At 41.2% G+C, this 25,195-nt stretch overlaps 2 protein-coding genes across 2 annotated transcripts; both read right to left on the reverse strand.

Annotated features, from left to right (window-relative positions):
• Nucleotides 1–596: 596 nt before the first annotated feature.
• LOC103452895 (UDP-glucuronic acid decarboxylase 4-like) lies at nt 597–15,638 on the reverse strand. The gene is made up of 7 exons (XM_008392424.4): nt 14,608–15,638; nt 14,089–14,236; nt 13,766–13,845; nt 13,535–13,618; nt 13,375–13,449; nt 1,160–1,252; nt 597–1,061 (listed from the first exon to the last, which is right to left on the reverse strand). Exons 1-7 carry the CDS (start codon nt 15,241–15,243, stop codon nt 843–845), a joined length of 1,335 nt encoding a protein of 444 aa, XP_008390646.2. The 5' UTR covers nt 15,244–15,638; the 3' UTR covers nt 597–842.
• Nucleotides 15,639–16,665: 1,027 nt separating this feature from the next.
• Nucleotides 16,666–23,695, reverse strand: LOC103430779 (protein pleiotropic regulatory locus 1-like). The gene is made up of 17 exons (XM_008368923.4): nt 23,352–23,695; nt 23,179–23,203; nt 22,928–23,045; nt 22,715–22,784; nt 22,329–22,391; nt 20,583–20,664; nt 20,155–20,247; nt 19,868–19,931; nt 19,695–19,780; nt 19,501–19,602; nt 19,271–19,354; nt 18,683–18,743; nt 18,535–18,601; nt 18,340–18,417; nt 17,470–17,534; nt 17,152–17,229; nt 16,666–17,078 (listed from the first exon to the last, which is right to left on the reverse strand). The coding sequence occupies exons 1-17, from the start codon at nt 23,483–23,485 to the stop codon at nt 16,906–16,908; spliced, it is 1,443 nt and encodes a 480-aa protein (XP_008367145.3). The 5' UTR covers nt 23,486–23,695; the 3' UTR covers nt 16,666–16,905.
• Between the last annotated feature and the right edge of the window lie 1,500 nt (nt 23,696–25,195).

A 25,195-nucleotide genomic window follows, 5' to 3' on the forward strand; every position in this document is an offset into this window, starting at 1 on the left:
GACGTAGAAATGTGTCTGATATGCTATTGGTGACACATCATTTGGTTCGCAAAGTTGGTTTAAAAATTTAGTCTCTCTAGCAGTATCCTATCAAATATGTCGTTTTCACACTAGAAACGTAATTCAATACTTAAAAAATTATGAATTTGATCGAGCAAGGAAAAGTACTTGACCCCATTCTCATTATCATTTATATTTTCTCAAATTCATGACTTTCTCGATTCTAGATAGATAAACATGTTGTTAATCTAGTCTCTGTTTGATATAAATCTATATTTCATAAGAGATAAATTAATAAATTTTACTAGCAGGTTAGTGCAACGCATAGCCGGGTACGAAGATATGAGTACATAACTGAAAGTAAATAAAAACAAAAGTTTAGATTAAAATGATATGAGATTCAAACATGTTACATCTTCCAACAAAATAAAAAACATACAACTAAATCAGCAGGACAAATATCGACAAATGGCTCTTTACCACAATAGTGAAAATGTGTTGAGCCCTTGCATGACGATGTGGGTTCAAACTCTGTCGGTGGCTAATTTAACAAAATATATTTTTTGACAAAAAAATATATATAACAAATATAGAAATTGAAACGAACAATATATATATATTGATCCCTATACAATTCTCACAATAATCTTCCATTGGCATATGCAAGAATGCCAAGTTTTATTCCAATAAAGAGTAATTAACCAAGAACCAAATATACAATATATCAGAAACTCAATTTAATTCTAACTTTATTTTCCACATCTATATATCTTTTTATTTATTTTTTCTGAATTCTCCTATATTTTTCCTCAAAATACATAAAAAAATCTAATGCAAAAACATTACATAGCGGAGCCTGCATCTCTATCCTTAGAGTCACCAAAAATACGCTGCCTGAAGTCTGTAACCATGAGCGGCAGCCCCTTGCGGAGGGACACGGTGGGCTCCCACCCCAGAAGCTCCTTAGCCTTGGAAATGTCCGGCTTCCTCTTGTGTGGGTCGTCCTCTGTGTTGGGCCTGAACTCTATCTTTGCATTTGGATCTATTGTGTCTTGCACAACCTGTACATACAAGCAGGAGTAAGGAGCGGGAATTCAAACTCGAGACTTCGAGTTGTGAATTGTTTGTTTAAACAGTTACTGAGTTTGATTAATTTTACCTGGGCAAGTTCTAGCATGGTGAATTCGCCAGGGTTGCCAAGGTTGAAAGGGCCTACATGATTTCCTTCCATCAGCCGCATTAGACCCTCGACCTAGTTCCACATAAGCAATGCACAGCACAAATTGTTTAGGACATTTCAGTGTTAATTTTTTGAATCAAGAGGAATTGCTACCATAAGCATTTTAAGTGGTTGCTAGGGTTCGTTTGATGGACCGGACTTTTCAAGTCTGACGGGTTTAGACACGGGCCAAGTAATTACACTAGTAAACGTCTAACTAAACCTACACCAAAGTAAGTACACTAGTGAACACCAGCCTAGCACTTCAAATTTAACTATTGCAAGATTATTGAATTGAGTATTGAATTCTTAGTCGGCACCACACCATTGTCTTCATATTATGTCCGAGAAAATTGCATTCCAACATTAGTCGTGCATAAATTACTATCCGAATATGGTGGTGGCCTCTATCATGAGAAAAAATTAAGTAGAGTGTCCAATCACGTTATTCAGAAAGTATCTTTCACAAAATCACGAGGCATCACGTATTTTGATCTCATTCAACATCATGCTTATCTCACTCAGTGTGAGAGCTGTCATAATCAGGTGACACGAACAAAATTTTCTCCTCTATCAAATCTCGTGACTAAGAGAGGACAATCACCACTTGCCTCTTTGTGAAAAATTCTGCGGAAAGATTAATGATTTAATGTATATAGGGGTGGATTTTTTTGCCAAATTGCCATGCCAACCGAATTGCCAACCATGCCATACCAATTTTGTGCCAAATTTTTTGTACCAATCGGTAATGGTACGGTATTGTACCGTACCGAAATTTCATGGTACGGTATTGGTAATGGATACCATTACCATGGTATTACCGTACCATACCGAAAATACAATATAATTTATAATTTATAATTTATATAATACATAATTATATAACACATATTTATAATATTCCAATAATTTGAAAATAAAACCCTACTTATATTAGCAATGTTGTTGGTGACCTTGATCTCTTAAAATTGTGGAAATCAAACACAAAAGAGTTTCTAATTCTTTCACAAATAGCCAAAATATCTTTGTAACCCCCACTTCTACTGTTGCTAGTGAAAATGCATTTAGTCTAGGGAGGAGGGTTGTGAACCCTTTTAGGGTATCCTTGACTCCTAAAATAATGGAGGCACTAGTGTGTACTGGTGGTTGGCTTAAAGCAGGTGAAGTAAACTTCGACAAGGACCAACGGAAGATATGCTTCAATTTTACAAGGAAATAGAAGAAGAGAAAACAAGAAAGATATGCTTTAATTTTTTTAGTAAATTTGTTATTAAATGGTTTTCAACTTTAATTCTTCTTGCTACTAATTAATATGTTTTCTTTGTTTGTAATGTAGGCTTGACACAAACTCAATCTTCTACAAGTTCAATGCCTCCTCCAAAAGCTTCAACATCTCAAGCTTGAATAACTGATCAATGAATTCTCCTTTTTGAAGTTTACTTCCAATTTTCATTTGGTTTGAAACTTTAATAGATGAATTATTATGTGTGTGAATTGTGAATGATGAATAACTTGATGGTTCATTTGAATTATTATGTGTGTGAATTGTGAATGATGAATAATAGATGAATTTAATTTATAATTGTGAACACAGAAAATTCCTGAAACGAAAGAGACAAGAACAACGTGCACAAACAAATATTTGTATTTGATAGTTTTGGGTTACAATCTCTCTCTATTTTGATCCTCTGATTCGATCTCCGTAAGGTGTTGATTTGTGGGATGTGCGATTGATCCAAGGGCCGTCGAGGCTTGATCTTGGATGAACGAGGATGAACGGATCTTCAAGGGCTTTTGGGCTTGATCTTGAAGAATGGTGATTGACGGATCTTCAAAGGCTTTTGGGCTTGATCTTGAAGAACAGTGATGAATGGATTTCCGAGGGCTTTTGGGCTTGAACTCGAAGAACAGTGACGAACGGATCTTCGAGAGCTTTTGGGCTTGAACGGATCTTCGAGGGCTTTTGGGCTTGATCTCGAAGAACGGTGATGAACGATGAACGCTTTCTTTAAGGGCCGTCGAGGCTTGGACTTGATGAACAGAGATGAGCGGATTCGTTGATGTTGTCAATCCAAAGGGGCCGTTGGGGCTTGATCCTTGAGGATGAACAGTTGATGAATGGATTTCCGAGGGCTTTTGGGCTTGAACTCGAAGAACAGTGACGAACGGATCTTCGAGAGCTTTTGGGCTTGAACGGATCTTCGAGGGCTTTTGGGCTTGATCTCGAAGAACGGTGATGAACGATGAACGCTTTCTTCAAGGGCCGTCGAGGCTTGGACTTGATGAACAGAGATGAGCGGATTCGTTGATGTTGTCAATCCAAAGGGGCCGTTGGGGCTTGATCCTTGAGGATGAACAGTTGATGAACGATGAACACTTTCTCCAAGGGGCTGTTGAGGCTTGGGCTTGAAGGTGGATGATTGTTGATCCAAGGGCCGTCGGGGCTTGATCTTGGAAGAACGATGAACGAAGAACGAAGAAGGCTTTCTTGATTCTTCGGAAACCTGGATGCTTGAAAGCTTCGGAGTTTCAGAGCTTCAGAGCTTCCGAGCTTTAAGGTGTAATGTGAATTGGTCTCCTAAAAATGAATGAAATGGGCTTGTATTTATAGAATTTTCCAAGGCCTAATTTTGAATATAATATTCCAGATGAAATAAGTCGTTTCTGCCAGGCGTTGACACGTGTCCTATTTGATGACTTTTCCAACTCATTTCAATTTTCGTTGAGTCACACGCTACGTGTAAAATTTATGTAATACATGAGCGTTGACACTTTGATTTATCGGTCAACATTTATTTACGAAATTTCGATGTCTACAAATGCCCCCACTTCAAGGCACGTCGTATACATGTGCTTGTCACGTGTAGGAGATGCGTTTTGAAGTCCCTTACTGTAGATGTCGATCCAAGGGCCGTCGAGGCTTGATCTTGAATTGGGCTGGAGATTTCTTCAAGGGCCATTGAGGCTTGATCTTGAATTGGGCTTGAGATTTCTTCAAGGGCCGTTGAGGCTTGATCTTGAATTGTTGTTTGAAATTTCTTCAAGGGCCGTCGATGCTTGATCTTGAAGGTTGAAATTTGACCACAAGGAGCTTCATGTGGTAGATGATCTTTGGCTTTGGTAATGGATGAATCGGCACGTATTTTGTTGCGCTTGTTGACTTTCCACAGCTTTGATCTTGAACTGGGTTGGAAGATTTTCTGGATTCCTCCAATTGTTGATTTTCCACAGCTTATTCTTGAACTAGGTTTTGATTCAAGGGTGGTAGACACTTAATCTTGAATCGGACTTGTGATTTCCTCAAGGGCCGTCGAGGCTTGATCTTGAATTTGGCTGGAAACTTCTTCAAGGGCCGTTGAGGCTTGATTCTTGAAGGTTGACTCGGACACATGGCAAGCAGGCACGAGGTAAAGGTGACAACCTGTTTCTTTGTTCAATCTTTCTAATTCACACCTGAGCAGTTTGGTCAACGGTATGATCTTCAAGATTGATGAACTCTTCTTCCAGTTGGTGACTTGATCTTTAAGGATTCGATTCAAGGGTGGTGAATCGGCACGTGCAGCCCACAACGCCTAGTAAGTCGACCCAAGAATTTGAGGGTCAAAACAAGTTCATCGTCCTCAGGCAGATGCGACATCTTCTCGAGTTCTTCATCTCGGACTCTTTCTGCTGAGTTGATTGTGCATGCTGCATTCTTCTCTGCTTGTTTCTTCAGGCAGATATGGCAGCTTCTTGAGTTCCTCAGTTCGGACTCCTTCTGCTGAGTTGACCGTGCAGACCGCATTCTTCTCTGCTTGTTCCTTCTGCACCTTGTCTCCACATGCTGCAAGGTATCATTTTCACTTGCCTTATCTGTTCTTCAGGCAGATGTGGCAGCTTCTTTGAAAGTACAGCAGCAGTGCGAAACGAGTACTCGAGAGCAGTGCTAGGTAGGCAATCAGGGAAGGGTTCCAAGCAGTCGGCTCCTTACCCGAGTTTGAGTGGAAGTTCCGACATATTGTTTTCTTTATCCTTGTCTTTGTAGGTAAGAACAAGGACAAAGGAAAGGACAGGGAGAACGCATGATATGAGATACTCTTGCTTTCTACCCTGGTGATATGAGATATTTTTGCTTTGGAGTCATTGGCTTGCCGAGGTACCCCAAGGAATAAGGAACACTGAGTGACTCGAGAGGCTTCGTTGGGAAGACATTCTCAGAGATGAAGAAAGGCTCTGTATGTCTGCCTTGCTATGGAAGGTGAAGGTGGACAGTTATAGGAAGTTCTTTAATACTTGTAGAGGTACTATTCTTTTACTCGTGTCGGCAACCGTTGGATGATTGAACAGTAAACTTCACGTGCTTTCTCCTTCACCCAAAAATCTTTCGACAAATTGTCCGTGATTTGCGCAAAGTTGAGTGTGCATATGACAGGTGATGACACGGCTGAAAAAGACTGGCGCCTCTTCGATATCTGGGATCGGCGCTTCGACAAATTGCCCGTGATTTTCGCAAAGCTGAGTTTGCGTGTGACGGGTGCCGACGCTTCTGGAAAAGCAAGATGCTTCTCCGATTTCTGAGCTTGCCTCTTCGATTTTTGAATGGCCTCTTCGAATTCTGAGCTCGCCTCTTCGATCTCTGAAATCCCGTCGAGTGCTGATTTTTTATAGAGGCATGCTGTTCGTTTCAAAGCACACTTGAATTTTTCTTGTGAAAACTCCCTTCTTGCACTTCTAAGATCTTGATTCGTCCGACCTCTTCTTTCTTCAACACTTTGAAAATGTCAGGACCCTCCGATCGTCGTTTTGACTTGAATCTTGGTGAAGAGGCAGTCCCGCCTTCTCCAGACAACATATGGCGCCCATCATTCATATCCCCTACTGGTCCTCTTACCGTTGGGGATTCGGTGATGAAGAATGATATGACCGCTGCGGTGGTGGCCCGAAACCTTGTAACTCCCAGAGATAACAGACTACTTTCCAAACGGTCTGATGAGTTGGCTGTTAAGGATTCTCTGGCTCTCAGTGTGCAGTGTGCAGGTTCTGTGTCTAATATGGCCCAACGTCTATTTGCTCGAACCCGTCAAGTTGAATCATTGGCGGCTGAAGTGATGAATCTCAAACAGGAGATTAGAGGGCTCAAGCAAGAGAATAAACAGCTGCATAAGCTCGCACATAGCTACGCGACAAACATGAAGAGGAAGATTGACCAGATGCAGGAATCTGATGGTCAGATTTTACTTGATCATCAGAGGTTTGTGGGTTTGTTCCAGCAGCATTTGCCTTCATCTTCTGGGGCTGTACCGCGTAATGAAGCTCCAAATGATCAACCCTTGGCTCCTCTTCTTCCTGGAGTTCCGCCGAGTGGTGAGGCTTCAAACAGTCAACCTCCAGCGCCTCTTATTTCTGGCGCTCTGCCGAGTGGTGAGGCGGCACCTGATCGTCCTTGAAGATCCCCTCTTGTAAATTTGATTTGATTTGATTTTTTTTTTTTTTTTTTTTTTTTTTTTTTTTTTGTATGTATGTACAATGCAAATTTATGCAAAATTTCCAGAAAAATAAATAAAATGGACTTTATTTCTCTCAATGCAATTTTTTTTTTTTTTTTTTTTTTTTTTTTTTTTGCTGTAGTGCTATGGACATATTATATAATACACATCCACACACATGCGCATACACACACATCCACCTTTTTTTCTTTTGCTTTTCGGTGGTGTTCAGATCCACCATCCCCAAATTTTCCTTTATTTTATTTATTTATTTATGTTTTTTTTTTATTTCTGCACATGGTGTTGTCCACCATCACAAAACCCTTTTTTTTTTTTTTTTTGCATGGTGCTAGACACCAAGATCTTTTTTTTTTTTATTTTTTATTTTTTATTTTTTTTTTATTATTATTATTTATTTTTTTTTTGCATGGTGTTGTCCACCAAGCTTCCACCATCTCCTTTATATATATATATATATATATATATTTTATATAAATTGATGATGGGAGAGGAGTTTGCATCACAGGCTGCAGAGTTCCTTAATGAGCTTGAAGGGCGCTGCACGGTGGAGAGCTGGAGTCGCTGGAGCGAGGCTCAAGGCTGGCGTCGAGCATCTGTGAAGCTGCTAGTTGCTTGGTGCCATGGTGGAGAGTCGGCGACGACGGCGTTGCGGAGAAGGCTAAACACCGGGAAAGATAAAGCTCACACGAGAGTGCCTCACAGATCTTACAGCTAGAGAGAGGGAGTCAGCCAGCTCTAACCTCCTTGCCAAATTGCAGTACTGCCTCTTGACCATAACCTCGTAGTCGGAGATCGAAGGATCCCATGATGAAGGGCAGAAACGGGTGCAGACGGGATGAGTGGTGCAGCCTTGGGCGGAGAAGTTGCAGCGGAGGTGCGGCGTTGGGTGATGAGGATGACGGAGGAGCATGATGAAGCTTGGGCGAGCTTGAGGGCAAGCCAATGCTTGCAGACGAGGGAGCAGACGTCGCGGCTCACATTTTGTGGGAAGCGAAAGGATCACGATGGATACAGGACGATCGCAACCGTGTCACGGAGGTTGTTAGTGAAAGAAGAAAAGGCTGGCAGAAGAGGACGAGGGAGCTGGGGTGAGTCTCGACCACTTAGTGGAGCTGCCAGAGCCGATGTCTTCGATGGCGGCACTAATGGCTGAGATCTTGGTGCCTCTCTGTTAGTACCCTTCACTCCAAGCAGGTTCAGACAAGCTGCGATAACGATGTAAGCTGTGTACCACGTCCAACCGTACCAACCTTAATGGAAGACATGGTGACAGACACGTGAAGGTCTTGTCTACCGTTGATGGGTTCCATCATGGTAATGTAACGAGATCTCTCCACATTCTGAGTTGGGTCTTGGTAGGTGGCGATGTAGGCCGAGAATGGCTGGGAGAAGAAGATGATGCATGTGCCGTGGGGAATGACACCTTTCCAGGTAGAGTTACAAACGGGGCAGACGAGGCTGTCATGAGGAAAGCTCGAGGGATCCAAATCGCGATCCGGATTCGAACAGAACCCACACTTTTCAGCACACTCATCGACTCTCTGCAATGAAAGTTTTACTTGAACTTCTGGTTGCGCAGCTGTGGTTATTGTTCTCACGGTGGAGAAGAAGAAAGTGAACTGATCTTTACCGCTGCAAGGAGGATGTCTGCTTCGAGGGAGAAAGGACCTGGAGCTCCGGGGCAGACATAGACCCGCTTCTGTACTTCTTTGCTCGTCCGCTGCTTCAGCTTCCACGGCAAGTTGTGGCTCCGCCAGTCGAGCTACAAGTTCTGGTCTCGCTGAAAGCCTTTGCTGCAGATCTCGTCCACCAAACGGTTCGTAGCAAGCAGAGTCGTCGGCGACGGCGCGATCACCTCCGCTTCGAGATTTGGCATTCTGGGAAGGTTTTACTACCTCTAGCAAGAAGGTCTTGGTTCGAGGTAGAAAGAGGAGGATGCGTCGTTTGTGCGGCGCAGTAAACACCAATCGCCGGAGAACTACCCCAGAGTCGTGGGTTTGAATCTTCCCAACTCTCGGCTTCTGGGTTCCATTCCTGCCAACCTCGGTATGGTCGAACACCTTCAAAATCTCGATCTTTCCCACAATCCCCTCAACGAGTCGCTTCCACAGTCGCTCTTCAACGCCATGGTGCTTCGGGTTCTTGATTTGTTGTACAATTTGATCTCTTGCGAGTTGCCCAGCGGGTTCGAATCTGATCAACGGCCCTCTGCCATCTGATTTAGGCGCATGCGAGACGTTTGGAGATAGTGGCGGCGGAGATGAAGGCTTGGATCCAAGTGAGGATGGGCTTTGAGAGCCGGACCCGGATTTGTAGCTGGTGGACTTGGGTGTCACTTGGGCCTGGATGGCCTCCTTTTGATAGCTTTTGATAGGCTTGCTGCTGATGCATATATATATATATATATATATATATATATGTATGTATATGTATGTAAAAGAAATCTTTTTTTTTTTTTTTTTTTTTTTGTAATAAAATTAACTCTATTTAATAAACATTTTTTTTTTTTAATTTTGATGTGACTGAACTTGAAATTGAATATTCAAGCTGCCTACGTACCCTTCCAAAGAAGGAGATCAAGTCAAAACGTAGTTCAAAATACATACATATATTTGGTATTTTTTTTGTGCCGTTTGCAGTTTTAACTCATGCAGGCAATGAGTGTTGGTGCCATGTTGCAGTTTCAGCTCGTGCAGGCAAGGAGCATTTGGTGTCGTGTTGCAGTTTCAGCTCGTGCAGACAAGGAGCGTTGGTGTTGCCTTTTATGCTCGTGCAGACCAGGAGCATTGTGCCGTGCAGTTTAGGCTCGTGCAGGCGAGGAGCTTTGGTTCGTGCAGTTTAGGCTCGTGCGAACAAGGAGCATAGTGCCATGCAGTTTAGGCTCGTGCGGGCGAGGAGCCTTGTGTCTTGCAGTTTAGGCTCTTACAGACAATGAGCTTTGGTGAATTCGTCAAGCAATTTTGGAGAGGCGTTCCTCACAATCTTCATAGCAAGGAGCCTTGACCGAGTGATTGAAGAAGTCTTCGGGCAAGAAATCACGCATCGTGATGGGGATGGACGATCTATATGTCGAAATTTCATCATCTTCAACACGTTCACGTTGCTTCGAAGGTTGACAAGAGCTGCTTTGCCCTCTTTCCGATTGGCGAACATGTGGAGGAGACGTATGCTTCTTGTGCAATTTCTTAGGAGTGACTTGAGTCCATCCTTCAACTTTGCTTGTCTTGGAGGATGCCCCCAGCGGTTGAGGTGAAAACTTTGAGTCGGAAGAGCCGGAAGTGAAAGTGGTATAGTTTGACTTCACCACATCGTCAAGATCTAGCTCGATGATTCCTTTCTGAGCCAGCTTCATGATGAGATCTTTCAGCACGAAGCACTTTTCTGTCGAATGACTGATGAAGCGGTGGAATTTACAGTATCTTGGACTGTCAGTACGATTCATCTCTTCTGGCCGTCTGCACTCAGGCAAGCCGATCACCTTCTTTTCCAGCAAGTCTTCTAACATGGCAACCACATCAGAGTCGGGGAATGGATAAGTTTTCTCCTCAAGCTCCTTCAAAGTGCGTCTACGCATCTCTTGATCACGAAAGCCTTCGGCTTGAATCGCCTTGCCTCGTGTGGAGATTTTGACGGGAGCTGTGTTGACCGTCATCGCTTCCTTGGTGGGTTTCCATGCAACCTTTTCCACCTTTGTCCCAAGAACTTTGTCGTTCTTGTAGTCGGCGATCGGTTCTTTCTTCCCATGATGGGCGATGCTCAACTCCATGTCATGGGCGCGAGTGGCCAATTCCTCAAAGGTCCGCGGTTTAATGCCTTGAAGGATGTATTGCAAACCCCATTGCATGCCTTGGATGCACATCTCGATTGAAGAGGTTTCTGAGAGCCTGTCTTTACAGTCGAGGCTTAGAGTGCGCCATCTGTTGATGTAGTCAATGACTGGCTCGTCCTTCCACTGCTTTGTGCTCGTTAGCTCTAGCATGCTCACAGTGCGGCGGGTACTATAGAAGCGGTTGAGGAATTCCCGCTCTAACTGCTCCCAGCTGTTGATGGACTCAGGCTCTAGGTCTGTGTACCACTCAAAGGCGTTTCCTTTCAGCGAGCGCACAAACTGCTTGGCGAGGTAATCCCCTTCGGTTCCTGCGTTGTTGCAAGTTTCAACGAAGTGGGCAACGTGCTGTTTCGGGTTTCCCTTTCCATCAAATTGCATGAACTTTGGTGGTTGATATCCCCTCGGCATCTTTAGGGCATCAATCTTCTTGGAATAGGGCTTCGAGTAGAACAAGGAGGTATGTGAGCTCCCTTCGTACTGTGCCTTGATGGTATTGGTGATCATCTCCTGCAGCTGCTGGATAGAAAGAGATGCCATGAGTGCCGCTGCTTGGTCTGGCTCCGGCTTCGCATCGTTTTTCTCCACCTGAGGCTCTTCTTCTTCATCATCTCTTCTCTTTAGTGGATCACTCTCTGGGTCGGGTTTATCGCCGTCCTGCGCCTCTAGTCGATTGACGAGTGCTGCAATTTGCAAGTCTTTTTCTTCCACAGTTCGGGTTAGCCTTGCGATTGCTTCATTCATCTGAGCCAGCTGCTCATCGATTGAAGTTGCTCCAATGGTCATGACTTGCATGGCTGCACTGCCGCTTGAATCGGCATCGGAGAGCATGGATTCGGAGTATTTCCTTGGGCTTCCCCCCCTCGGTGCCCTTAGTGAGGCTAAGGTGATCAAAGGCTCGTGCCTTGGGTGCTTTTGTTCCCTTGGCAGAGTTGATGCAGAGGTGAAAGAGGCGGCAGAAGTAGCTCTTGCCATGCTTCGAGTCGTGATGCCCAAAGTGACACCAGTTGCGACGAGGACGCTCTTGTTCTTTGCGCCGGTTGCGGGAACAGATTGAGCCTTCCTTGATGCCATTAATTTTGGAAGTGCGCTTGAATTTCTTGAACGGAGAAAGAGATGAGAGGCAGAGATTGTCCCACCGGGCGTGCCAATTTGTGAACACAGAAAATTCCTGAAACGAAAGAGACAAGAACAACGTGCACAAACAAATATTTGTATTTGATAGTTTTGGGTTACAATCTCTCTCTATTTTGATCCTCTGATTCGATCTCCGTAAGGTGTTGATTTGTGGGATGTGCGATTGATCCAAGGGCCGTCGAGGCTTGATCTTGGATGAACGAGGATGAACGGATCTTCAAGGGCTTTTGGGCTTGATCTTGAAGAATGGTGATTGACGGATCTTCAAAGGCTTTTGGGCTTGATCTTGAAGAACAGTGATGAATGGATTTCCGAGGGCTTTTGGGCTTGAACTCGAAGAACAGTGACGAACGGATCTTCGAGAGCTTTTGGGCTTGAACGGATCTTCGAGGGCTTTTGGGCTTGATCTCGAAGAACGGTGATGAACGATGAACGCTTTCTTCAAGGGCCGTCGAGGCTTGGACTTGATGAACAGAGATGAGCGGATTCGTTGATGTTGTCAATCCAAAGGGGCCGTTGGGGCTTGATCCTTGAGGATGAACAGTTGATGAATGGATTTCCGAGGGCTTTTGGGCTTGAACTCGAAGAACAGTGACGAACGGATCTTCGAGAGCTTTTGGGCTTGAACGGATCTTCGAGGGCTTTTGGGCTTGATCTCGAAGAACGGTGATGAACGATGAACGCTTTCTTCAAGGGCCGTCGAGGCTTGGACTTGATGAACAGAGATGAGCGGATTCGTTGATGTTGTCAATCCAAAGGGGCCGTTGGGGCTTGATCCTTGAGGATGAACAGTTGATGAACGATGAACACTTTCTCCAAGGGGCTGTTGAGGCTTGGGCTTGAAGGTGGATGATTGTTGATCCAAGGGCCGTCGGGGCTTGATCTTGGAAGAACGATGAACGAAGAACGAAGAAGGCTTTCTTGATTCTTCGGAAACCTGGATGCTTGAAAGCTTCGGAGTTTCAGAGCTTCAGAGCTTCCGAGCTTTAAGGTGTAATGTGAATTGGTCTCCTAAAAATGAATGAAATGGGCTTGTATTTATAGAATTTTCCAAGGCCTAATTTTGAATATAATATTCCAGATGAAATAAGTCGTTTCTGCCAGGCGTTGACACGTGTCCTATTTGATGACTTTTCCAACTCATTTCAATTTTCGTTGAGTCACACGCTACGTGTAAAATTTATGTAATACATGAGCGTTGACACTTTGATTTATCGGTCAACATTTATTTACGAAATTTCGATGTCTACAATAATGTATGAGATAAAGGTACAAAAAAAAAAGTTTTGCCCTTGAATTGGGTTAAAAAAACAAAAACATATTTTGTCCCAAAACAAAATGGCAATTACCATTGCCATACCATGCCAACCAAACTTTTGGCAATACCGAACTTCGGTATACCGAAAGTTTGGTATGGTAATGGTAATAGATTTTACCAAACCAAAAGTTTGGTACGGTAATTGGTACAAGGGTTTTGGTATAGTAACCGTACCGAACCCACCCCTAAATGTATATGCTGCAGTGACAGAGACTCGTATATACAAAGACTCCCATACAACCTTCACTTTAAAACAGTGGCAAAATAGTCTATAACCACCTTTGACCTTAATGCTAATTTAGACAAAGACGTGATTAATGTAAAATAGCAATTAGAAATTCATACTTAATTAGTGCATTAACGGAATAAAGGAGAAGAATTATAGTACCAAGTCAGAAACGTATTGGAAACTTCGGGTTTGCTTGCCATCTCCATAAACTGTCAATGGCTCCTTCCTTAATGCCTGTGTATTCCACAGAGACATCAAACTGGTCGGGAAAAATATGTAACAAGGCCTAAAACAACATTACAAGTATAAAACTGCTCACCTGAGCTACGAAATTGCTAACAACACGACCATCATCGATGCACATACGCGGTCCATAAGTGTTGAAAATCCGAGCAATCCTCACCTGCATGACATTCTATACATTAGAACCCTAACTGCAACTATTTTAATATTCGTCTCAGGTTTTGGGTGTGATCTAGAATCGTTTGAAACTGAGACACATATAACCAAATGACAAGGAAATAAATAATATGAAAGAAAATAATGTGACCTCAATGCCAAGGCCTCTGTGGTAGTCCATGGTCAGAGTCTCTGCTGTGCGTTTTCCCTCATCGTAGCAGCTCCTTACACCTGCCAATGCCAACAGAAAACATCTATGAAATCATTAATTTACCGATCGTGTTGCTGAGTATATATTTCACCGTGAATTTTTTGCGAGGAATGCAACCAAGTAAATACAGTACATATTAAACGTCTCGCTATTGAAACAAACATCAGTAATGTGATTTGTAAATATGGTATAGTTTGATTTTCTCGCGCAGAGTTTCATCATGTCGGGGTCGAGCGGAGACAGAGAGAGGGAGAGTGACTCACCGATGGGGTTGACATTACCCCAGTAGGACTCGACCTGAGGGTGCTGCAAAGGGTCACCGTAAACCTCACTGGTGCTTGTCAGCAAGAAGCGTGCACCAACCCTTTTTGCTAGTCCAAGCATGTTCAGTGTTCCCACCACATTTGTCTTGTGAAACCCCAGCTCAGACAACAAATTAAGGACCTCAGGCAAATACACATTCACCACAAACAAGAAATTAAAATTTTTACGTGTTAAAGTATGTCATAAGGGTAATGCTAGGGAGACTAAATTTGCAAACTAAATTATGTGTCACCGATAGGAATATGCACGTTTATCAACGTTTAAGTAATAAACCAGTCTTCAATTTTCATGTTCTTTAGTTTTCAAAACTTTATATACAAATTTAGTCTCCCTATCATTACTTGATGTCATAATATTATAGTAATCACAAAAAAAAAAAGAAAAAAAAGCGTGTAATAAATACCAACCATGCGTATAAGCACAAGAAATAAAAATAGAAACAAGAGAAGAAAGGATATAATTGTCTTGACCGGATTGAACTTGTAATGCACCGGGGATGCCGGGCAAGCGAGGTGGTAGATCTGGTCAACCTCCAACAATATCGGCTCGACCACGTCGTGTCGAATCAGCTCGAACTTCGGGTTCCCGAAGTGGTGCGCCAAGTTCTCCTTCCTCCCGGTAAAAAAATTATCCAGCACGATCACGCTGTCCCCTCTCGCGATCAGACGGTCCACGAGGTGGCTCCCCACGAACCCGGCCCCACCCGTCACAACAATCCTCATGTTCTTCTTCCTCACCCCCAGCGGCACCTTCCCTCCCACATTCCACGTCTCCAACAGCACCCTCCGGGTAGGGTTGGCCGGGAGATCAATACCCGGCCGATCAGAACCTAATCCGGATTCGAGACCAGGGTCGTGAACGGATTCCAATAGTGGGTTCGATGCCAGGAAGGTGGTGAAGAAGAAAACAGCGATGGCGACGCCAATGAGGACGAAGATAAAACGCTGCTCGCGGAGCATGTATCGAATGGGGTTGGTGGAGGAATGCGGAGGCTTGTGGTTGGTTTGTGGTTCGAGAAAGGGTTGTGATTGGTCAATTTGTTGATTATGGTGGGTTCTGTGAACTAATGACAGATTATCGGAGCTGCTGGCCATAATTTTCACTTGGATTTCTGTCTAGTTTTCAGACTTTTGATGGGGAAGTTTTTGGAGAGATGAAAATGGAAAAGGGTGGGCAGAAGAGGAGCATGGGGGGGGAGGGATAGAGGGAGGCAGGGGTAGTGTGGGTGGGGATGGGGAGAGGAGTTTTTTGGGTGGAAGTGGTGGGTAAATGGGGACTTTCATGCATGAAATTTGGCCGGATAATCGTTCTAAGGCGCGCGATTGTTGGGTGCATCTATGTAGGTTTTGGCTTTTTAGGCAACGAGGTAGGGGATTTTCTTGCTTACTTTGTCACTAAACTAGATTGTGTGTTGTTTTACAGCTTTGGTAATGTAATAAGTAATGTTGGGTAAGCATATTATTGGCACTTTTTGTAGAAAGTTCTTCTGCTTATAAACTTTAGTGTTACTAGTTTGTAGAAATTTTAACAAAAAATTCAAGTGTTATCTAAAAGACACTTAAAAGTTCTTCAACAAGTGTTTTTATAGAAAACACTTAATGTTTTTCCTATAAAAACAATTAATTGTCGAAAAACACTTTTTAACCCTTGTAAAAACAATATCAAACACACCCCATTCTTTAGATAAAATTTTGATTGATGACAATGTATTATTTGTTTCATGTGTGGACTCACTTTGGAATTTATTCGTTCGCATCAAATAAAATGTCAGCAGGCGTCAATACACTACACCATGGTGTAATACGTTCGTGTTCTATAAGGACAGGCTGTTTTGATGTCTTAATTACCGTGGGATGGTCAAAATTCAGGCAACAATATGGGCATGTCATCAATTCACATAGTACCACGTGGCAGATGACAGAAGTGCCAAGTGTTCACTTGGAAACATGATCTAAAGGCTGCTTTTATGAATAGTGTTATTCTTACGCGTCTTTTTACCTCTTATATACCATTATAAACTTTTGTCGATTGATTTTCTTCTATTCATTTCATTCGACGACAAAAAATTAAAAGAGTTGCATGAGAAGTAAAAATGGGTAGGTGGATAGCACCACCATAGTTTGTAGTCTTCTCAAAGTAGGAACCTCTGTTCTACTAGTAGAAAGGTGGCCTCCAAACACTAAATAGAATTCCCCTAAACCTAACAACATTTTTCTTCCCTTGGAGATGGGAAAGAATGTAGCGTTGCCGCATGCACAAGCTCATTGATTATGAAAAAGAAAATGTGAAATTAGAGCGAGAAATTTGTAAAAACCGAGATTTAAGTTTTTAAGAAAAAACAAGAAGTTTGTATATCAATTGGTTAAATGTATTTAATTTTGCACCTAAGATTTCGAGTTTGACTTGTATGATACGCACCGCATTGGTTTTGAAACCCAAATGAACAACATTGCATCGCAGACAAAGACAAAATTGTTGGTGTCGAATTTTTCAAGGTTGCAAGAAAAACACAAGAATTATACACTGCAAACTGCAAGGTTTTCCACTGCTTCAAAATAAATTCTTCCTGGAACTGGTTCAGGTGCATCGTAGGAACATATTCAACCATGAGTAATATAACACAAAAATTTGTATAGTTTTATCTCATAGCAACAAGCAGCGCAACTGCAAGGACCCCTCACTAAAATAATAAAGTCAAATCACATGTGAGATAATATTACGTCGGTGAACAGAGAAACTAGGACGGAGGATCAACTCTAAAACCGTCGAATGTCTTTCGGGGGCCTAAAGTTGAGAGGGTGGGTTTCTGGAGTGGCATTTTCATCTTGCTTCCACATCTTGATAGTCTTATCGGCTTCACAACTGACCAGCCTCGTACCCGTGATGTCGTAGGAAAGAGCATATATACCAGCTTCACTGTCCAGCGAGCCTGTAATAAAAGCATATCTAGGGGTTAGCATCCCTTCTTGCTACAATCAACGGCAAAAGTAGAATAAACATACCAGGCTGTACAATTGTTTGGGATTGCTGAAAATTGTGACCGCTCTTCCAATCCCAGAACCACATGCTCCCATTATCGCCTTCAATAAAACAAACGCGCAAAAGATTAGAATTACCAAGTTTTATGAAACGAAAAATAGGAATCAAAATAGTTTCGGGTCGTTTATTTGTAAAAGAAAATTGAAACCATCCCATATGGCGTATTGTCATTGGTAGGCAAATGTTGGAACTAATATATTTCCCCAACCGTGGGGAGAAATAAAATGAGAACAAACTAAGATCCTTCCCTTATTGCCCTTTCATATGTAAAAAATTCATACCTCCAGTGGCCATAACTCCATCCTCGTTGACAGCCATTGCATTGATTATTGTTTTCTGCTGAGAGCTGTCCATACACAAGGAAAATTTTTGGAACGTTGTGATAAAAAATATCCCAAATAATTCATATAGTTAATATTAATCAGCAATATACTTGATTCACGATACATTCAGTATGCAGAAAAAGGTACCCAACTCTAAATGCATACAAGACAGATCACATCCATTGCAATTTCAATGTGCTACACCACTAATAATTTAAAATTCTAATAGCATGAGTAGAAAGCAACTACAAGGCTTGGCATGCATTTCTCCAGGCCATGAATCTGAATTATATAACACACTTAATAACTGATGAGAAAACAATAACACGCACATCCAAGTAGTAACACAAACCACCTCAGCATATGCTTATGACTCAAAATTGTTCAATTGGTGACTCAAAATTGTTCAATTGGTGAACCATGTGTAAGTTTTCGGTTTCAATGGATCCATCGCAAGCAAAACAATTCCTATTACGCTCCAAATCAGAGGTTTTGCATTGCATCTTGGCTGATGTTATGGTGCCTGTGCGTTGAGCAGCCTAATTGACTTGCCACAAAGAGAATGTGTGCATAAAAAAGAACAAGAAAAAGGGAGCGCAACATCTTATCAAACACAAAGACACATTGGCACAACTATTTATCCATGACAAGTACATTACCTAGCTAGCCTTAAGCAGAGAAACGTACGAACCATCAATCCTAATATCGCTTGTCATTCTTCAAATAAAGAAAACATCACAGACATATAATAGGAAAGAAGAGCAAATGGTAAATCTATCATTCCAGGAACAACAGATATGAAAAGATACGGTCTATTCAAATACTCACAGCATGTTGTGTAAAAATTCGCCTCTTGGGAGGCTGAACTTCTTAATATTATCAGCTGATGCAGATGCAAAACATTGCCTGAAAACCGAACACAATTAGAAAGAGCAAAGCATATAATTTACAGGGGCATAATAACAAACACAACCAGGATTATTTACTACACGTGAAGTACTAAGTACATGAATTGGCACTTACTCTTTAGGATGCTGGGCCATTGCACGCACAGACTTTTTATGGTGCGTCAGAGTTGACATTGTTTTTCCTAAGACAAATGAAAATTGATACTTAAAAAAGAAGGAAATACCAAAACTGAAATGAGTTTAACTTACAGAACATAAATTACCATATCTAAGGTCCCAGAACTTGATGGTTGTGTCGTGAGAGCCAGTAACAACTTGTGGATCCTGCAAACAGTAGACAATAAACTATAAGGAATATTGCCTCTCTTAACAATAAAATGAGAAGTGGCCAGAAAACTGTCAAAAGAGTTTCCACATATAGAAATCTAGCTATCAACCCAAAAAAAACTCAGAGATGTAATGTGTAACACAAAACTAGAAATTCAAAGTGCCTGTGAATTCAATTCACGGCAGCTTATTAATTAACTTCTATATAAAAGAAATGAGGACTACGGATTACAGGAATCAAAATATTTAAAAGAATGATGTGACACTGAAGGATACCTAACATAAACATAATACTATTCTCAGGACATGACAATATGAATTGCTAAACATTTGAATGTTTTGCCAGATGGGGAGACCAAGAATTAAACAACGAAAAACCATGACCTTGAATCTCGATCTCTAACGAAGACATCAATAACAATATAAGCTATCATTATGAATTGTTTGGATCTAAAATATTGTCAGCATGCATACTCCACAATATGGTCAGAACACGGTAAAGAAAACAGAAGAGTTTTTCATACTGTTGGTCGAGTAAAAACGGAACAAACTGTGTTGTCATGCCCTGACAACGCATGAACTTGCATCTTGCTTCGAATATCCCAAACCTGAAAGATTTATTGCACCAAAACAAAGGTATTATTAACACAGTACCACTCTGATAAATATTACAACAATCACTTTGCTCAATCCCCAAGAGTGCTTCCTCCATTATAGTATGCAGGATTTGAATTTTAATAAGATAATTACATACCCGGCACACAGAATCACGTCCCCCGGTAAGTAAAACATCAAGAGTGGGATGAAGAGCCAAGCAGTAAACACCACTTAGATGACCATGATATGAACGGATAACCTACACAACAATTTATATGTTGTAACAACCATCATTACTTACAGAACACAACCGCAATAAAGATCTTGAAAATATTAAGTAGAAGTATTAACCTTATTCTGTTCAAGATCCCAGCATTTAACTAGTTTGTCATCTCCAGCAGAGAACATATAGGTATGCCTGCTGCTAACCGCAAGGCCTGCAAAAACCCAAGCACTTATTGTTACCAACAGCATTAACCACAGCATGGTTAACCAAAATAAACGAACAGCCAAGAGAAACCAACCTCTTATTTGCTCGATGTGTCCTGTCACTGTCAGTTGTAGAGTTCCAGTTGCAACATCCCAAATCTGATAAACCAAATCAGAAGACAATCCAAAAGAACATAAAATAAACACTCACACGACAAGAAAAGAGAACACAAAATAATAATTAAAAAATGACTAATAATTAAAAAATGACAAGTGATTTTGACTTCTACAGAGGAGGAAATGAGAAAACATAGCAGGAAAAAGGGGAAGGAAAACAACTCAGACAGACCAACTCAGACAAATGAAGCATAAAGTTGCATACCTTGATAGTACGGTCTGCTGAGCCAGTGCAGAACCATTTATTACTTGGATCAAAGGCAATAGCTCGTACCCATCCCAAGTGGCCGCTAATGACCTACATAATCAAATGGAATAATTTAACGATGGCTTGTAAGAAACATTATGCATAACCTTTTCCTTTCTTCAGATAAGAGACAATAGCATAATGGCAAGTTACAACTCATGTTCAATCATAGAAGAGGTGCAGGTCAATCTTATCAACCCATTAACCATGAAAGAGCCAAACAAAGGACAACAAAAATTGAAAGACACACCCATATAACATATATTCCCATGTCGGTTCCTAACATTTCCATCTAATCAGAATCTCCAAGTTACCCAGATGATATAATCCCAACTACTTTCCCCACTGCTCCTAACTGTCTATCATAAACAACACATTATTCTTACTCTGTAGATTTTCCAAGGAGCATGCCAATCAGGACGTGGCCATCTGCTGGAAATCCTTTCCATCATGGCCGATGTTGAAAACCTATACAAGAGAAAAGTAACAGTTAAAGCAAAAATGGGATATGTTTTCCGTGGTAGCATTATCAGGATTAGAGAAAATGCAACAAGATGGGATACATCATCATGCAGCTTGTAATATTTAGCATATTCAGTTCCCCTAAAATATCCCATAAAAATCCTAATAAAAACTTCACTCTAACAACACCATAGAAGCACATCATATGATACATTAATACGACTTCAACCCCACGTAATGCATGCAGATGGTGCAAAATGGTAAGGGCATTCCTAAAACAAAAAGAATTCAACCATATCAAAGGGATTCAAACCACTGTAAAACTTTACTCTTAAAAAACATCTCTCTTTTGAATATTTTAACTGGTTTTTATATTTCCAAGAACATTCCTAAGAAGTTATATGTTTCCCTTAACAACCCTAAGACAAAAATTCATAGTAAGCTAATTAGATGAAATACTGATAGCTCTCTTATATGGACTACATTCTGACATATAAACAAAAACTAAAGCAGGCTGTAGTTAGAGAAACTTAGGGGAGTGTAATCAACTTGGATTTTAGAGGATTTTAAAAGCCTTTTTTAAGTGACAGATTTTAAAGGATTTTAATAGATTCTACAATCTTATATGGAGTTTGACAAATTTATATGGATTTCACTAATAGATTTCTATGGATTTGTATGGATTTTTTCATGGATTTCTCAGGACTTTTATCATGCCAATCAACGTAGAGCCTACATATGAATTCATCTCCAATTTCTTCTCAACTACAAAACACTCCACACACGTACTCAAACTCAAATCCCCCATGTCCCCGCGCGCTCAAGAACCATCGCCAAAGTTGTTTCGTTAGGCTCAAATCCATCACCCCTCATTTCTCAGAACAACCCCACCGCATCTCCAGCACACACCATCTTGCAATACGCAGAAATCATGGAATTCCACGAAACCAAATCCCTCTCAATAATTTCATTAAGCACTTTCCTTGCAAAAACCCACTCACCACACCTTGCATACATAGTAATCAAAGAGGGAATCACTTGTCCATCCTAATTCAATGCCGTCCATGATTTGTATTGGATTTGAACAACAACAAACACTCACAAGCTTTAATCGCAACCTTACCAGCAACGACATTGGATTGTTCATCCAATAAAGGCAAAGCACGAAAATCAAACCCATTTTGGCAGTGGGTGGGTGGGATTGTTCATCCAATATGGCAGTGGGTGGATCACGGGGAGGGATGAGGGGTGGTGAACGCAAGGTAGAGAAATGAGGATTTGGAAACCTGTTATGTATAGATGGTGAGCTGCTCACCGGGTTCTCACGCAGGGCCAAAAATGGGGAAGACTATTCCTCTTCTACAGATAGAATTCTTTGTTCTTGAAATGAAATCCTAGGGGTGAAGGTTGGATTGTTTATGACATTTGTTATTTATACTTCTACTCTCAAATCCATCAAAATCCTTCACCCATTAAAATCCTAGCAAATCCTTGATAGTTTCACTACACCTAGACTTTTGAGGACTATTTAAAATCCTAATCGACTACCCATGGATTTGGATGTATTCTTTAAAATCCTTTAAAATCCTAATTTGACTACACCATGATTTCAAAATCTTTTAAAATCTCATTGACCCTTAAAGCAAATCAGAGGAGGACAAAACTCAAACCTTTCAGATGACCCTGGAGCAGAAACAGCTAAAGTGCCTTTACCCGAAATACCAACAGTATTCCTGAAATAAAGAATATGATTAAACAATTCAGTCCACAATAAAATGCATCATTATTACAAGAAATCATAATAAACAATTTGCACTCCAGCAACGTTAGAACTAAAAAACTGTCAAATTTAACAAATCACTCACATGATTCTCATAAATGGTCCAAATATTTAGCCCAATCACTTTGAAATAAAGAAGCTAATAGTTGTAAGCCATAGTCCGAGAGTGTGCAAATACATATGGGAAGAGGGATAAGTTGAAACATGTGCAACATAGAAATACTAAATAAACACGAAAACAGCCATTAATACACCTGCAAGGAAGAAACTACTCACAGTGCCCTTGGTGCAGAAGGACCGACAACCAAAGAATTTTGAGCTCCTCTCGTCTGCGCATCCTTAGAATCTTCATGACACACATGGTATTAAACCACAAAAATAATTTAGCATGTTACAATTGCAATATAGAATACCCAAATAGAGGTAACTTTCCCAAAACAATAAGCTGAACCTTCCCTACTTCTAACTGCTTATTAGAAAAAATGATACCTGTAAGGGCAAGGGCATTGGAAGGCCCTTCAGAACCAGTTACCGGTGCAACAGACTCAGCCCGGCGAGGTGGTTTTTGGCTAGGTGTGGGTTGAATTCCTCCATATTCCATGCTTATCTAATAATTCAGATCAAAATTTTAACTCCAATGCAACATTCTTCAAATCAATAACTTCACAAAGCTCATAGTTCACAAAAATGAAGAAATAAAACACAAAAATTAACAATTTCAACTCAATAATTTCACTAACCTTGTGACTCATGCGAATTCTTTTACTGCAAAAACAAAAAACAAAAACAAAAAAAGAGTAAGCACTAATCAACGCACAAATTTAAAAATAAAAATAAAAAAATAAAAACCTAAATTCAACTCAATCATTTCACAAACCCTAATAAGTACAGAAATTAAAGGCAACGGCGGTACCTCTCGGGGTCGGGAGGGGGGAGTTCGCCATGGGCGGGGGAGAAGAGATCGAGGGATCGTTTGAGGGATTTGAGACTGAGCTTCTTCAGCGACTGTGGCTCCACTGGTTCCATCTCCAAGGTGGGCCCGGGCATGATCTTCTTCTTCTATATACTGAGGATATGGCGCGGATTCCTTTTGGCTTCCGAAAGCCCTAGAAGTTGGAGAAAGGGGAAGCGAAGAGACTCAAGAGCAACTCCAGTGCAGGAGCCCTCGACTATTCACTATTTAATCTTGAACAGTAACTGCCCTTAATGAACAGTGCATTCCTGGCAATTGCTTTTTGCATCTCTACCCTGCACTGAATAGCCCTGCAATTGGTAATAAAATATTAGTATTTTTTTATTTATAATTAATATTATATTATTTACTTTGTATAAATTAATATTATATTATTAATTATATTAATATTATAAAGGAATCCAACACTATCTCCACAACTAAGCTGCGAGACGGCGCAGACGATGACGAAGCCAACTGCCTGCTGCGCAGCCGCAGTCCCTGTCGCTGCCGTCGTCGACATGGGACGACGAGGAGGAGGTCGCGTTCGAGGCGCGGGAGAAGATCCTGATCTTCGACGATGCCGTCGACGACGAGTCCACGGCTGTCCCACCTTTTTCGTGGAAGAAGCTGTGGTTGTTCACTTGGATCCGGGCAATTTAGAAGGGGATCTCAATCGTTGCAGAGGAGATGATGGCTGACGTCGCCCAGACGTCAGCCTTGCGTCACATGGCCTTCGGGCTCTCGGGCTGGCAATCGCTACCGGGCCTGTCGCTCGGGCTTGGCCTGTCCCTCGGGCTCCCAAACGCTGGAGCATGTCCACCGGGCAACATCCCACTGTTTAATCCATTGTCCCCCGAGCAAATGCTCCCGCTGGAGCTGCTCTAAGGGGTGTTAAAAAAAAACCACCCATGAAAAAAAAAGGAGGGTTTTAAATGTTTGGTAAACTGAAAAAAAAGAGGCTTATTTTGGAAGCTGTTGTAAGAATAAGCTGAAATTAAAGGAAAAAGCTGAAGCTGCTATTTGTAGCTTTAGAAAAATGGTTTTTATTTCAAAGCATACGAAGCTACAGTGCTCCTTTAATGAAAAAACCCACTATCAGATTGTTTTTTTTTTTTTCAAAAGCACTTTTACAAAAAAATTTACCAAACACTCAATTTGATTTATTTCACAGCCGCTTATTCTCACAGCACAGCCGTTTATTCTTACAGCAGCTTTTTTTCAAAGCACAACAATACTAAACCAGCCCTAAGTGCCTGATTAGTTCGATTTACGGTACGGTTTTGTTTTTAGGAGTCCCGCCACAGACAGCCCTTGGTTATAGTAGTTCAATATATATATATATATCAACATACAAGCTAATTATATGGTAACGATTAATATAAGGGAACTTTAACGAAAAACACCCAGTACTGTTCACTTTAACGAAAAACCACATTTTTACACTAAAAAGTCAATCCTGGTACTATTCACTTTACCATTTGTTTTGTCCTTATCATTAAAACTCAAAATTTTCAAGCCATTTTCATTAGTTTTCCTTTAATATAAAGGAGGGAAAGAGCTATTTACTGGGACAAATTAATTATCACAATGGAATATCAATAATATGATTCAAATTCGTTTTTGGTAAAAATCGAACTTATAACATTTTACATACCAGTAAAAAGGAATACCTCTAAACCATAGTAGTAAGTAGCGAGTTACCTTGCTAAATGTAAGGCTGGTTTGGTATTACTGTGCTTTGAAAAAAAGCTGCTGTGAGAATAAGCGGCTGTGAAATAAATCAGCAGAGTGTTTGGTAAACT

The sequence above is a fragment of the Malus domestica genome, chromosome 13, assembly GCF_042453785.1.
Source record: "Malus domestica chromosome 13, GDT2T_hap1".
Lineage (NCBI taxonomy): Eukaryota > Viridiplantae > Streptophyta > Magnoliopsida > Rosales > Rosaceae > Malus > Malus domestica.

What these genes read in the sequence shown, in the direction of transcription:
- LOC103452895 (XM_008392424.4), bottom strand. Translation starts at nt 15,243, where the DNA reads ATGGCCAGCAGCTCCGATAATCTGTCATTAGTTCACAGAACCCACCAT. An exon ending in ACAGAGGCCTTGGCATTGAG is followed by an intron (nt 13,619 to 13,765) that starts GTCACATTATTT and finishes AATGTCATGCAG; the next exon opens with GTGAGGATTGCTCGGATTTT. An exon ending in TTAGCAATTTCGTAGCTCAG is followed by an intron (nt 13,450 to 13,534) that starts GTGAGCAGTTTT and finishes TGGAATACACAG; the next exon opens with GCATTAAGGAAGGAGCCATT.
- LOC103430779 (XM_008368923.4), bottom strand. Translation starts at nt 23,485, where the DNA reads ATGCCCGGGCCCACCTTGGAGATGGAACCAGTGGAGCCACAGTCGCTG. An exon ending in ACACATCGAGCAAATAAGAG is followed by an intron (nt 19,781 to 19,867) that starts GTTGGTTTCTCT and finishes GGGTTTTTGCAG; the next exon opens with GCCTTGCGGTTAGCAGCAGG. An exon ending in GACGTGATTCTGTGTGCCGG is followed by an intron (nt 19,355 to 19,500) that starts GTATGTAATTAT and finishes TAAATCTTTCAG; the next exon opens with GTTTGGGATATTCGAAGCAA.